The sequence below is a fragment of the Equus quagga genome, chromosome 7, assembly GCF_021613505.1.
Source record: "Equus quagga isolate Etosha38 chromosome 7, UCLA_HA_Equagga_1.0, whole genome shotgun sequence".
NCBI classification, from domain to species: Eukaryota; Metazoa; Chordata; class Mammalia; order Perissodactyla; family Equidae; genus Equus; species Equus quagga.
This window is the reverse complement of record NC_060273.1, coordinates 124,695,258-124,710,593: the sequence shown is the minus strand read 5'-3', so window position 1 is coordinate 124,710,593 and position 15,336 is coordinate 124,695,258. Positions and strand designations below refer to the sequence as shown.

At 43.0% G+C, this 15,336-nt stretch overlaps 1 protein-coding gene across 2 annotated transcripts in view; it reads left to right on the top strand.

Moving 5' to 3' along the window:
- The first annotated feature begins 2,679 nt into the window (after positions 1–2,679).
- VCAN (versican) overlaps positions 2,680–15,336 on the top strand; it is a 105,668-nt gene continuing 93,011 nt past the window's right edge. The window contains exons 1-2 of one of the 2 annotated variants that reach the window (XM_046666395.1): positions 2,680–3,230; positions 14,258–14,333. In XM_046666395.1, the coding sequence (XP_046522351.1) occupies positions 14,264–14,333 (70 nt within the window). In that variant the 5' untranslated portion in view covers positions 2,680–3,230; positions 14,258–14,263. The remainder of the gene's footprint in view (positions 3,231–14,257; positions 14,334–15,336) is intronic. The other variant, XM_046666396.1, reaches the window with a different exon arrangement.

Below are 15,336 nucleotides of genomic sequence, written 5' to 3'. Positions count from 1 at the left end.
GAAGTGTAACTTGAGTGTAACAGTTTTAGTTATAGAAGCTTCAAAAATGTATTTTCCCATTCAAAAACTTCTGATAATTTTTCAGACATGGGCGAATTAGAAATAACTGCTCTCTCATTCTCTTTTTCTTGGGGGAAAGAAAGGAAGAAAGGAAAGAAACAAAGAAAGGAAGGAGGGAAGGAAGGAAGGAAAAAAAAAGAAAGAAAGGGAAAGAGAGAGATACAGAAGTCCTCATGGATGGTTACATGGAAATAATACAGCTTTAGACTCTGGCCTGAACGTACCTGCAATGTTCCTTCTCTATTATAGATAGCCAGAGGGGGAAATCTGCCTTGGAGAAAGAAAGCAGATATTCAAGGGTGTCATTTCACTTTAGTTATTTGACAGCCTAAAGAAGTGTTTAATTTTCTACATAATAATGTTACAAGCCAAAGAAAAGAAAAGGCGTGCAGTACAAAGCTTTTCAACGTTGCCCATGTTCTGACTAGTTAAGTCTGCCCTAGAAAGTGCCTTTGCCCTGGAGAACTACTCGGTCAAGAGTTGTAATGTCTATGGACATTGCAAGTAACTGTAAACGTTAGAGGGCTAGAGAAACACATTGGGCAAACTATGGGAGGATATCTCAGGATGTAACGAGTATCTGACCCATAATTTTTCATCATGTTCCATCATGTGCAGATGGCATTATTCACAGTGAATGTCAACTATTAACATTTCCTTGAAAATGGATATTAATCTGCTATTAGGTGCTTGTTTCTGCTCTCTATCTCCTTTGTGGAAATGTTTTACTTAACTGTGTTACGAAGGGAGAGCAAGGTAATGGAGAGAAAACTTTGCAGACTGGCAGATTACCGCTTAGGAAGAGGCCTCGGGCGAAACACTTAAACTTTGGAACTCATCCAGGTTTACTAATATTTAAGAATGAGAAGAATAATACATGCGGTGAAGGGCTTCAGAGAAAGTCTACCCTGATGCCTGGCATATAAATTTCAATAAGCATTCTTTTTTTTGTTTTTTCTTTTTAACCACTCCGTCACCGGCCAGCCCTAGATTCTTTATTTCATTTTTATCCCTTTCTGAGTGAAGTCATCTTGATTGTATAGTTGCTCTGAGGAACAGCGAAAAGACCACTGGACCAAGAGTCAAGAGTTGTGCTCTGGAAACGGTTCTGCTATCAATTGTGCAACTTTAGGAAGGTCACTTCCTAGGCCTTAGTTTACTATCTGTTACGTGTGAAGGTTGAAGTCCAATTCTGTTCTACGACTCTATTATTCTTGATATTTAAGGGAACAGAATTTCAATTTAGGAATGGTAGTATAATAACGATACTAAGAATAAATAAATCGTTGTGAAAACAAACAATTGTTTTCAAATCCTATAATTAATAGCAATGTCATTCACTGTAGTGAGCAGATAAATTAAAAAAGAAAGATGCACATTTTGAGACTGAAATTCTCCTGATAAACCTTCTATCTGTTTATGACTTACTGATCATGCAAAAATGCATACAACTTGCAAAAGAAACTTACAAAAGAAACATTATAAATGTTCATGACAGGAGTCTAGGCCCCTACAAGTTTTCAAATATGAGGTTAAGCCAATCTACTCAAAGAAATTCAGCATGAAAATTGACTTTCTCCTTTAATCATCACTGTTGTGAGGTGTTGTGTTTGATGTAATTTTTTAAGTAGAGACTTCAGAGAGAATTATGAGGATATTTCCGTATTTGCCTAGAAAGAAAAGTTTGCTATCCATTCCAGTATCCCCAGTGTTAAACTGATGTGCACACTGGACTTATTTTGTTCCCATTGTATAAACTCATAGCTGACTTCAAAGACAAGGAAAATACAAAGTCTCCCTTTTCTAACAGGCAGAAATCCTTTGTGTCAACTGGTTGACCCTTTGCTCTATAAGGTCCTGTTGGAAATCTTTTGTAACACAATGCAGGGGACTCTTCTGTGTGTTGATGTTGTTTACATAGTCGGGTGGGCTTGGCTGAAAACAAAAATTACATAAACTAAGGAAAGATTACGGTCCCCATTTCCTGACCAAAAGGAAGGTGACTGATACCTCCAAGGAGTCTCTGTTACTCAGAAAAATTACATATTCTACCATGAGGGACACTTGGAAAGACTGAGGGAAAGGAAGAAGGAAGAAAGCAGAATCTAAACTTATGTAGGTTTGTGGCAGAAGAAGAGGATCTGTCTGAATCCGACAAGGCATTTACTTGGGGGAATTTCCTAACCAGCCCTTTATTACCAGGGTCTTTGTAGGTTGCGCAATGACGTTGGGCTCCCCATTGGGCCGTTCCCGGGGAAGGCAGCGGGGAATTCTTACACTTTCCCTCTAGGTCTCAGAAGGATCTCGTTTTCCCAGTGTCTCTTCCAGGTTGGCAGAAGCTTCGAGGCTGACACTTCCCTCAGATGGGACAGGCAGGCTCTGTGGCTGCATAAACACGCTTTAACCAAGTTCTTTGCTGGTTTTACAGAGTTTCGTTTGCTCCGAAGAAGAACTGACGGTACTCAATTGTCTAGTGCTGGCCTGCCCCACAAGAGCCTGGGGGCTCCTTCCCCCTAACCCAGAACTGGCAGCACGGGGGGAGGGGAAGTGGGGGTGGGGAGGGGTGGGAGGGCAGTGGTTTCCTCGCGCACAGCGCGATGTTACTTAGTGAGTCGCTGAATGGGGAGCGCTGCTGTCCCCGAGCCGATTGGTACTTCTTGTCAGGAAGAAACGCCGAGAGGTGGGAGTGCTTGGGGAGGGAGGCAGGCGGTCCCTACCGCAGGCGCGGGGAGCTGCCTTTCCGCCCCTCTGCCTGCTTTCCAAGCCTGGGCTCTTAGGAGTGGCTGAAGCTGCGGAGCGCTTCAGGAGCCTGTGAATGAACCCTCCTCCTCTTCCTCCTCCTCCTCCTCGCTGAGTCTCCTCCTCGGTGCTGACGGTACAGTGATATAATGATGATGGGTGTCACAACCCGCATTTGAACTTGCAGGCGAGCTGCCCCGAGCCTTTCTGGGGAAGAACTCCAGGCGCGAGGGCGCAACAGCCGCGAACATTAGGTGCTGTGGAGAGGCGCTGGGACCCGGATCTGCGGCAGCCCCGCATCCTCCAGCACCGTCCCGCACCCTTCCCCAGGCCACCGCGCTTCCTATGTGACCCGCCCCGACAACGCCGAGCCCATTCGCGCAGCGCTGCGGTGAATTTTTCCCCCCAACTGCAATAAGCCGTCTTTCAAGGTAATCACGTTTCTTTTGTTCCCCCTTAAAAAAAAAAAAAAACTTATAGGAAAAAAAGCGAGCTTGGAAAAAAAGCACATTGTAATTGGCAGAAGGCTTTAATCAAGGCAAAGAGAACTAGCTGTAAGGCGAAGTTAAGAAAATACAGGCACTTAAAAATGCAGGTAACTTTCAGAAGGAGGTTTTGGAGAGAAGAATACACAGCGATCGGGATGCTGAAAAAGATGCAGACAAAAGAAGCCCGGGGTGGGGTGGGGGTAGAAGGACTAACGGAATTGGGGGAAGGGAGGGAAGGAAATTGTAGAGAACCCCTAGAAAAGTCGTGGGGTCTTGAGCTGGAGAGGAGGGAGGGACCCCTGGCACCTTGATCTTTTTTGTTAAACCTGCTCGAGGCAAAAGTTTGAATGGGGACTCCCGAGACTTGCCCACATACAAGTCCCCGAAGCTGCCTTGGTGCAGGCAACCTGGTTCCCCTGGTGTGTGGTCAGTGCCCGGCGTTCCTGGAAAGCTGCTCCCGGGCAGTTCCTGACAGGGCGAGCGGGCGCTCCAGCTGCCCGGGACCTGTACGGACAGGAACCTCTCAGCCCGCAGGCAGCCCGGGAGGAGGTCCGGCCGGGAGAGATACAGGGTCCCGGGGCCGCGCCTCTTTGGCGACTTGGGGGCTGTCAAGGCTCTCTCTGGTGCCTCCGGATTCTTTTGTCCTGCGCGCGGTGCGCAGGGGCCGGCCAAGAGGGAGCAGGGGATGGGGGTGGGGTTGTTGGAGCGCCGCGGAGGTCTGGGAGGCGCCTGGGCGGGAAAAGCTTGCCCTGAATCGCAGGGATGTGCAAGAATTTTATCTCACCCTGAAGAGCGAAGTGGCGGTTTTCGCTCGCGTCTCAACGAGCAAACGAGCGCTCAGAGCACTCTCCAGACAAAGGTGGCGCGGGGACCCGAATCTGGAGCCTCTAGGACCAGCCCTCTTACCCCGACTACAGCAGTCCTCCTTATCCTTCCATCTCCCCACCCCCTCCCAGCTCTCGGCCCGAGTTGAGCAACTTTACTGGCTGGTCGAGCGGCGGCGGAGAGCGTGTGCCGGGAGCCCCGGGGTACGCCCTCGGCTGGAGCGCCCCCCGCCCTGCGGAGGCGAGGGCGCCGCCGGGCTGCATCTCTGGTGCGTGCGGACTGCAGGGCATTAGGGCTGTCCCAGCTGTCTGTCTGTGTCACTGGGCGTGGAGCGATCAGTGTGTCAGGCAGTGAGAGCGAGGTAGAAAAATAGTGTCATAGCTTAAACTCTTTGCTCTGGGATCCAGCTGCGCCCCAGCAAGTCCAGCACGTCCCCTGGAGATGCTGGGAGAGGGAGGAGAAATCTACGCGGCGCCTGGAGAGCTGTCCCGCCGTGCGCACACCCACAGGCGGAAAGACAGTCTAGCTGTCTGTGTCCCGTTTCTCAGCTTTGTCTCTCCCTCTCTGTCTCCATCTTCTCTGCCTCCCTTCCCCTCTCCCAGCCTCTGCTGCGTGTCTCTCGCTCCTGCGTCCCCTCCCCCAAAGCTGACAAATGAATGGCCAGTGTGAAATCTCTGCCTCCCCTGTCCGCCCGAGGCAGGCGAGAAGGGAGGAGCGAAGGAGGCGGTGCGGTCCTTGGGATCTGCCCCCAATTGGCGTGTTTCGGGCTGCAGAACCGAGATGTCTAGGAATGGGGAGTTTTGTGGCGGGTGTGGGCGCCCCCTGATGGAGAAATCCAGCACAGGTGGAGAAAAACGAACCCCTCCAAAACCGGGCGAGCAGCTTTCACAGCCACATATTCAAGGATGGAGGATCCTAGCTTCCCCTTTCGTCTTTGGTTTTCTACTTCAGAATCTGCAGCCTGCAATCTAGGGTTTTGGAGGACCCGGACAGAAAGAGACCGTGTCTTAGCCAAGTGCAGGAGCGCCTTCCCCCGCGTCAGCTGGGATGTGAGCGGAGCTCTGGGCCGAGTCTGCAGCTTGGTGGACGATCACACATGGCCGGGGCGGATCCAGGTTTTGGGGGGGCTTGATGCTTCATCTTGGGCGTCACTTTAAGAAAGATAATACAGAATGCCTTACTTTTTGAAATTTTACTAAGGCCCATGGCCGCTTGAACCCAGTGCTAGGGCCTCACCCCAGGACATTACAAAAGAAGGTCCCCTAATCCAAAGTTTAAACTTCCTCAACTTCACGACACACGTCGAACGTGGAAATCTGGGGGAAGAGCGGGCACTGGGAGAAAAAAATGAGACAGGAAGGGAAAGGAAGGAAGGAAGGGGACCGTGGAGGGAAGAGGAGGAAGAAAGGAACAGAGATGGGGCAGATGAATGCGAATAGCCAGGAGCGGACAGGCAGGGTTCGTTTCAGGTTTTGGACTGAATTTCGTGTTTCGTGTTAAGCTATGTTTTAAATGCCACGAGCGATAACAAACGCGACTGAAGCGACGTGCGGGGACGGAAGGGTGAGAGAACAACTAGCTCCTTGGGGCGGCTGGGGCTCCCCACTCGCTCAGCCTGCGCCCAGGAGGAACCGCGCGGGGCGCTTCCCGGAGCGCGGGGCTCACCAGCCGCCGCCACGTGGGCTGGGGCTTCAGCTCCCGGCCCGAGACGGGTGTGACTCCTGCGGCTCGGAGACAGCTGAGCTGCCGAGCCCGCAGTCAGCTCCGCGCGGAACCTGGCGGGGCGCCTCCCGGGTCCCCGCCCCAACGCGGGGGGCGGGGCGGGGGGGAGGAGGGCGGGGCCCGGCTCGGCGGGGCGAGCCTGGAAGACCCGCTGCAGCTGCAGCTCACCCCACTTCCACCCAGACGGCACTGAACACTTTTATTAAAAGACTGTTTGGATTTTTTTCCTTGTTTCTTGGAAGTGGTAGGAGGAGTTTTTGCCTTGCGACTGAGAAGTAAAGATTTATTCCAAGCAAACTTTTTTGGCAGAAAAATGAGACGAGTTTATCCTGTGCTGCATATATTGACTTTTTAAATACGTTCAAGTAGGTTGAAAGACCAGTTTTAGTCACTTACAGGATAATCACGTCCCAGACTGTCATAAAAGAGTTCGTCTAGAATGCCAAACGATTGCCATGTGACAGGACTGACGGAATTCCAGAGCGCAAACTTTAAGTGGCTGCGGATGGAACTCGGGTCCCCGTGCATGAAGTGGCTGAGCGAGGACGGGGGAACGCGGCGCAGACTAGATGCTGCCACTTCGAGCTGCATTTTAAACTCTCCTACTTGTATCTATCTTGGAAGAACACGGTTTTAATAACCTCTTCGATCTCAAATCTGATATATCTACTTGATCCACTTTCCCTGGATTTTTGACTCCCTCTGAAAGCTGTAACCTAGATTATTTTAAGTACTGCCTGGCAATTGTGCCAAACCTATGGTGAAAATATTCATACAAAGTCCTAAAATAGGATGTTGTGAGTTTAAAATAAAAATAGGAAAGCACAATGGAAGCAACAACTAGTTTTCTGAGATACAATCTGTTCCCAGTTTGGGAAATATGTAACTTGGAATGTAAGGGTATCAAGCAGAAGGTCTCAGAGACTGACTTCTAGTTCTGAGCTCTAAGCAAAGAAAGGGATATTTTACAATTGCATATGCCTGTCCCGACTAATACTGCAGAGGATTCCAATGGATTCCAAAGTGATTGAGCAATTACTTCCTCCAGCAGGAAGTCCACGGTCCTTAATCTTGTGGGAGGTGGGAAGAGGGATGAGAGTCAAGATAATCGTTAAGGATTTATGTAAGAATTCAGAGTTTTACTTTGCTATTCTTAGTAGATAAAAAAAGAAATTAAAAGTTATTCCTAAATTGTATTTCCTGCTTTTAAAGATAAAGTTTGAAAAGACTCCCCCGAGATTTAAATATGTTTACAGACATAGGTTTCTTCTTTTTCTCTGTGCCTGCAAACTGGAGGGGAATACCTCTGATGTTGGAGCTACCTGTATCTGCACACTTGTTAATTCTGTTTGGAAAAGACCCCAAATGCTAACTTAAAGCTGAATGTGATTAATGTTAAAGATAGAGTCATTGTTCTCTGTTTCCTCATATCATGCTTAAATACTTTGTGGTTAATGATTGGTGGCTAATTGAGGATCAGAGCCTTTGAGAGCAGAAAGATCAACCAGCGCTGTCTCCCAGCAGCCATATAACTAAGCTCTCCTTTCCTAGTGGGGTTTGAACATTTCTGTTGACTTTATTCATGGGCAAACATCACTAGACACTGTACTTAAAATGGGATATTGCCCTGTGACCAAGCAGAACTTAGCAAGACACATAGTTCTTTTGAGGAAAAGAATGAATGACTATAGTAGGTTATTATTTCACCACCCACCTAGAGAAACCAGTTAGGACTCACAAACACTCATTGTTGGGGGTTCCTTGCTCTCGTGTGAGAAAGCATGCTGATTGTTGCATAGGGCTGTACTTTACCAGAAAACACAAGGCCTGTACTCTCTCTGATTTGGAGTCAGAACGAGAGGAAGTAGAGATAAATATCTTGGCCAAACTCCACTTCAATTAGTGAATTTGTGCCAGTTTCCTCTGGTAGCCTAGATGTGGTAAATTACATATATATATATTTATGCATTTATATTATATATATATTCTCCAGGGTTTTTGACTCTGCTCAGTTCTTATCGCTGAATGTGCCAAGAGTGGTTGTATTTCAGCGGTCAATGCAAAGTACCTTTGTTTACTGTGCTTGTCAGTGATGTTTCCTGAAACTCCTCTAGAGAAATCTATCTGTGAAAGGGTATAAATGCAGATGTGCATTTAAGTTTACCTTATTTCTGTATCTATATACATCCTACCTCATTCTTCTAAGAATTCTGAGGGGTGTTTATGTCTATAAAAATGCGATTACATAGCTTATAATAAACATGTCTGTAATAGGTGAGTTATAACCTTTTTATTATTAAATTACTGAGTTGGTGGTCCCTGTGGTGTAGTGGAATGAGCGCCAGACTTCGAATCAGAAAGCTTGAGTTGTACTTACCAGCTGAGAAAACCAGATGAAGACACAACTTCTAGACTTTTAATGTCAAAACCTGTCAAATGGATACACAGTTATAAACATCAAAAATGTGACTACCTATGGAAAGGTTTTGGCAAATGGAAAACTATAAAAATAAGAGGTGTTAATATATTATGTTCATGGGACTCATATTGATCTAATTCTATAATCTTAATAATATCAGTATTACCTAAATCGTGTGTTTCCTACTAAATCTATAAAATGAATTAGATAGGGGCATATTGTTTTAAGAATTGCCTAGTTTCATTGAACAGCAGACAGAGTCCAGAAATAGACTAAAATCAACATGGAAATTCAATGGAAAAGAAGGGTTATTTTTAAAATGGCTTGGGGACAACAGATTAGTCCACTCAAAGTAAGAGTCAATCTCTACCTCATTTCTTCTCCTGAAATAAAGTTAAGATGGATCAAATATGAAATGTAGAGATTGACATTTAAAAAAAAATACCTAGAGGAAATCATAGGATTTTTAAAATAATAAACTAGAAGTAGAGAAACCTGTTCTAAGCAAAAGGTAAATCCAGAAACCATCCTAGAAAAGATTGATATCTGACTAAATAACAATTTAATTATTTACACAAAAACAAAGAATACATTTGGAAAACATCTGCGAGACAAAAAGCTATTAAATCTTTTGATATACCAAGAACTTCCACAAGTAACTAAGAGACTGCAATCTGTCAAAAAAATGCCAAATGTTATGTATAAGCAGTTGGCAGAAAGAGAAATAAAGAGATTTTTTCATTATATGAGAAGTTCATCACCCTCATTTATAGTTAGATAAATAGTAATTAAAGCAACAATGATATGCTTTACCAGTGTTTCATCAAGTGGAGCAGTCAAGATAAAAAAGTTGGATGAAAGTTTGTGCTGGCCAGGGTGTGGAGAAACTGGATCACTCGTGTGCCACTGTCAGGATGTAAATGGGTTCATCTTCTTTAGAAAACAATTTGCTAATAGCTATCAAATTTTTAAAAAATGCATATACCCTTTGACCTAGCAATTCCTTTTCTAGATATTGTCATATAGATATTGGTATAAATGTCACCCAAGACAAATGGACAAGGATGCCCTTTGCAGCATTGTTTATCATAGCAAAAATCTGGAAATACTTTAAAGGCTCATCATAGGAAGTGGTAAAATGAAAGATGCTACATTCATCTAGTGGAAAACTATGCAGCTGTTAAAAATAAACAGAAAAACTGTATTGCTGATTTGGAAGGTTCTCCAAGATATGTTGTATTGTAAGTGAAGAAAGTAATGTGCCAAATAGTGTATATAATATGCATCTGATTATTTGAAAAATGGGCATATTCGTTCATTCAACAAATATGTACCGAGTGTCCTGGGCATTGTGGATGCAACAGTGAACAAAACACCAAAGACTGCTCTCCTGGAGCTTATAGTATGGTGGGTGGAGAAAGGCAGTTTCCAAATACATACAAAATGGTGATCTGTGCTATGATGAAAATAGCAGATGGGAAAGGGAATCGAGAGTACAGTATGGTTTAGATAGAATGATGAGGATGGAGTTCATCAGGCCGAGAACTAAGGGGCAATGATGTGAAACAGCTTAGCCAGGTCCAGGTTCAGCAATCGAGTTGCAGGTTAGTGATAAATTCACATGGGCCCTAGACTCCTGTGAGGTAAATTCATGAGATTTTGTGATTACACCATGAGATTTCTCTCTGCATTACAGCAATTCCTCCTGTGAGAAAGCACCCAGGAGCAAGATGATAGGCAGTGCTCACTGTGTCTATCTTGTGGCTGAGATGTCCCAGACAATTGGTTTCTAGGGTAACTAATTTGAAGACTGGAAGACGCAACGGCTATGTGTGCATCCTCAAGTCGTCCTGTGCTCAGAGGGCCTTCCCCAAGATCAAGGGAGAATATTAAATATCAATTTACTAGAACCTTGGCTCTCTTTCTCTGAGGCAGCCCGTCCCTGCCATGACCCTAATGCTCTCTGCAGACATCTCTCACAGATAGGAGTCCTGTTGACCTTGTCTCTTGTGTCTCCCAGGCAATTAAACAGCCTCAGTCAGCTGTTCCTTGATCGTTCAATGACTTTCTCCTCTTCTCATTGACTTCACTGCAGTGGAAGGCTAAATATAGGCACTGGCTGTCATCTCCCAGGTCTTTCTATGCAGCCAGACTTGTTATCACTAACAGATTATGCTTACAAGACAGACACAGAAGAGCAAAAGAATGGGAATGGGGGTCAGAGTGGTGCTAATACAAAGATAAAAGCTTTGTTTTAGAAAGTTTTTCATTTACTAAGGTCAAATGCAGAAGGCAAATAGTGTGCCCTAACAACCATGAATATGGACGTAGTCTTAAGAAAATTAGAGAAATGGAATGAATGCCCATGGACTCCAAGGAAGAGGCCATGGAAACATAGTTCTGAGACAACTAAGGTCAGTAAAAGCACTCTGAGATATTTACTAAAGAGATTAATGACCATCCTTTAAATCAAGGGCTGCAAACTCAGGTGCCTACAGGAAACAGGCATGGAGTGGAAATGGAGAAGCCGAGTGGGGCCAGCTATAACCTTGAGCTTCCAGAGCCAAGGTGAGGCTGCTGTGTTAATGCCGATGATTGGCAGCAAGACCATGAACCTGGAGTTGCTCGGTCTGATTGTTCAAAAGAAGTCAGAGATCTGAGGCTTAGTGTGAAAACTCCAATTTTTAAATGTTGTCAACTTATTCAAGCATATTTATGCAAATATATTTAAAACATGACTGATCTCTCTTTTGTATTTTTAATGCACTGGCTTCCTTCCCTGGCCTTATCTTAGGGGCAATCTTAAATCAAGTGATGAGTATACTTGTTAAATAGATGAAAAACCATTTCTCTTCTCCCTCAGGAAAAAAAAACGACACTTTTATAAGGACAAAGTATGGCACAAAGAGTAAGACCTTGAGTTTCTGTCATGGATAGGACATCAAGATGCAGAAGATTCATTCCTGGGTCAGGATCACACCTTCTCCTCTGGTTTTCCTACGAGATCCAACACTTTAGATACTGACCAACATCAGATATTATTGTGTCGTGGTAAATATTCAACTGGAATGATTTAAATGTATTTCAGGTGTTATTAGCCTGCTTGCCTATATTCTCAAGAGATTGTTTGCACTTCACTTCAAAGTATGTTTCTGAGTAGGAGATGGAGGCATTGGTCATGCATTTGGTCTGCAAACCTTCCTCAAGGGTCTACTCTGAACCTGGCACTGTGGAAATATTGTGGGAATCAGTAAGTTGATTATGACACTAGCTCTGCCTTCCAGAAACCTACTGTTCTACAGAGGAGATAAAACATGCTTACCTGTAATGATTCAAAGCACATAGCAGTAAGTTATTATAGGGTGCTTTATTTTAAGTGTAAAGATGTACACTGCTTCTGTGGCAACCCAGGTTATAATTTTCAAATGCACGAGCTTCAAATACTTTTCTTTTTATTATTAGTGATATGAAACCAGGAAAAGAACACCTGTAGAAAGCCTGAATTAGTAACATTAATAATAAATATTGAGTACTGAATACACTGTGTATCACTGAGCTATATTTCATGTGCATTATTTTATCAATTCTTATAATCACTCCAATAATTAAATACTACTTTTCACAGTCAAATAGCTACTGAAAATGAGAGAGTTCGTAACTCACCCAAAATCACAGACTATTAGCAGAGGATTCAGAACTTGAATTCAGGGCTATTTGACAGTGCAGCCCAGACTTTTATTACGCTTACAAAAGTTTCATGAAAAAAAATTGTTCTCAATTTTCCTTAAAGAATAATAGGAAATTATTGTTTATAAGTACATTTATAGAAAAGTTTCCTACTTGAATTCGGTTAATACTCATGGAATGCATCTTCTTTAATAGCATTTTATGATACTACCTAAAATTTCGTTTTGTTTGGAAACTTTAAACTATAGAGTAAGTGAAATTGATGTCTTTATTTTTTCCCTAAAATATTGTAATGGCATTGAGATATAAGTGTATACTTCCTGTTTGCTGCGGTATCTTATAAGAAACCCAGAAATGTGGAAATCTAATTTCCCAGTTAGTCTTTAACAACATCTGTTAGCATATCCCAGAAGTTATACGATAAATAATAAACTCAATTATCAAGGTTAGTTTAGCATTATCAACTGTATGCTCTTCATTGTGAGTTGTCAAATGACCTATCGATGGAAAACAGATATATAATGTATTAGGTTAAAAAATGCTCTTTAGGAAATATCTAGAATTTTATAATTTTGTTTCAGAGAAGTTCTGACACTTATTTCAAGATATATAAAATAAAGCACTCAAATAGAGAAGAACATCAAGGAAAAAGGAATAACTGTTGTAGATTATGAAATTGAACTTGAGCCCAAATTGACTTGGATTCTTACAACGTTTTCTTCTTTTCAATCTAGGTTTCCTAAATAACATAAAATTTAGATATTTTCTAAGGAACGTGTTAGGAAGTTATTTCAGGTGCCAATTCAAATAGATGTCAGATACCTTCAGCTACAAGTAAAAAAAACGCCCTGATTTTATTGGGTTTAAATAATAAGGGAATTTATTATCTCATGTAAAAAGAAGTTCAAAGTTATAGCCCACTATAGGCCTCATGCTTGAGGGCTTAACCCGGTCTCTCCTAATTCTTTCTCAGCTTCATCCCCAGAGGCTCTCTTACACACTCATGGATGCAAGATGGCCTCAACTGTTTGAGAAGAACTATCTTATCGTGACAATGTCCACTGAAGAAAAGCAACCATCTCTTCCTATTTTCTCTCGTTAACATGAATATACTTTTCCCAGGATCACCTCTTCCACTCCTCACAGAGATCCCCTCACATCTCATTGGGCAAAATTGCATCATCTACTCATGCCAAAACCAATCATTGGTGAAAGGAATGGGACCAGGGTAACTGACTTAGGATAATCAGGATCATCCCTTGGGCTGGAGTTTGACCATGGCTTCTCTAAATACATGGCTGTGTGAAGGAGAGTAGATGGTAGAACAGAATCTGAGTTTTGTTAGAAAGGAGAAAGAGGGTTGGCTCCTGGGTAGCCAACCAAAAATGGCTGTTGTAGAATAGTTCTAAAGGTAGCTGAGAAGGGAACTGTGGAAATCAAATAATTTGCACTTCTCTTGAGATTGGTTCTTTGATTTCTAAATGGTCCCCAACACTGGTAACTTCTCCTCATAATTACAGCCTCATAGAAATTCGAGCTGGCAGGCACCATTCTGAGACCCAGACTGTTAAATGTCTTCCCCAAAGTCACACAATAAATTAATGACAAAGCCAGCACAGGGTTTCTTGACTCTCAGGAAGGGGTGGTTTTTTTCTTTCTTTACCCTGCAGACTTTAGAACTGTTGGAACTGCTTTAAAACTCATGGCAAGCACTGGTCTTTTTTGTCATTAACAGCTCCTTATAATACATTTATTTTGTTTGTTCAGCCTCCTAGAAACTAACTGAAGTCTGTGCTTTAAAAAGCCTACTGGAGTCGTTATTCTCTGTTTTGATACCATGTTCATGAACCACCAAGCGTTCTTTCCCACCTCACATTTGACATGACTCCCTTTCTTTCAAGATCTCTTGCTATTGTTTCCCCATCTTCCCTTGCTCCATCTCTGACCAGCTTCCTGTTTCTAAATAGACTTTGTGGTCACCCTTCCCTCTTTGTGCCAGCTCCTAGCCACTAGTTACTTAGGCTATGGTCTTTATTGTTCTTCCTACCCAGTTGTGGTTGTCCCACATATCCATATTGTTATATGTCCCCAAATTGGGTTCTAGGATTATTTTGGTACCTACCACATTGGGTGAGAGTCAAACTAATAATTAAAGTGTTGGATAACTTCTCCTGTTGCAGCTTCCCTCCTGTTTTTACAATCCAAGTGGAGCTACTTCTTGTATTCTTATTTCATCAAAGCACAAATTCCTTGTGATTTATGGCCCACCACAAACCTGAATGCTTATGATTTACTTTGTTTTTTTCTTCATTTCTAGGACAAGATGTTGATAAATATAAAGAGCATCTTATGGATGTGCTCTACCTTAATAGCAACCCATGCACTACATAAAGGTGAGTGTGGTGACAATTTCTTTGGCACTAAGTGGAATAAAAATTTAAGTACTGGGGCATGGAATGGCAATATGGAGTCACTATAAGGAAGGGTTTTTTTTCTACTCAGTGCTGAAATTTTCAGCTAAAATATTATTAGGCTGAAAACAATGGTTTAAATAAATCAGTCAAAACAAAATAATGAACAGGATGCTGAAGAAGCACGTGGGCTTTCTGTAACTTCTCAGATTACCTTCAGACTGTGCACAAAGACTCCTGTGTGGCATTGGGCATATTTTTAAATTTCACTTTCTCCAGTACTACTAAATGACTTTCTTATAAAAAAAGAAAGACTGTCAAACCCTTAGGAGGCTAGAGTTTGAGAAGAGTCAAGAAGAGAAAGAGAAGGCTGACAGCTAAGTTTTTGCCCCATCTCCTTTTCTTTTCTTTCTCTCTCTTTCTTTTAAAGTAACTGGATAAGTGCCCATGCACTGTTTTGTTCTTTAGCTTTAAATTATATATCCACCTAATGAAGGTTCTATAATCCCAAATTCATGGATGAGGGTCCATGAAGATAGATACTACCCTGACCCAGAGTTTCAGTGATCTGCTCCTGTCTGATGCACTTCTCAGACTCAGCTTCCCCTTCCTTCTCACATTCACTCTCTGCTTCAGACTCTCTGAAATAATTTACAATTCCATGCGTAGACTTTCATAGTTCCCCCTTTTTCACATGGAATTCCTTCTGCTTCGCAGTTCCTTCTCTTGCTCTCCACAGTTCTACTTCAATTTATTCTTCAAGACTCAAAGTTTAAGTATCACTTCATCCATCCATCCATCCATCCATTTATTCATCCTTCCATTCCCCTACCCATTCATTTATCTACCCATTGGCAATATTATTTGATACCTTCTATGTGCCTGGTATTATTCTTGGTGTCCAAGGATATACCAGTGGATGAGTCATACATTGTCCTGAATTTCATTAAACTTAATTTCCTAGTTATATGAGACAAGCAATACA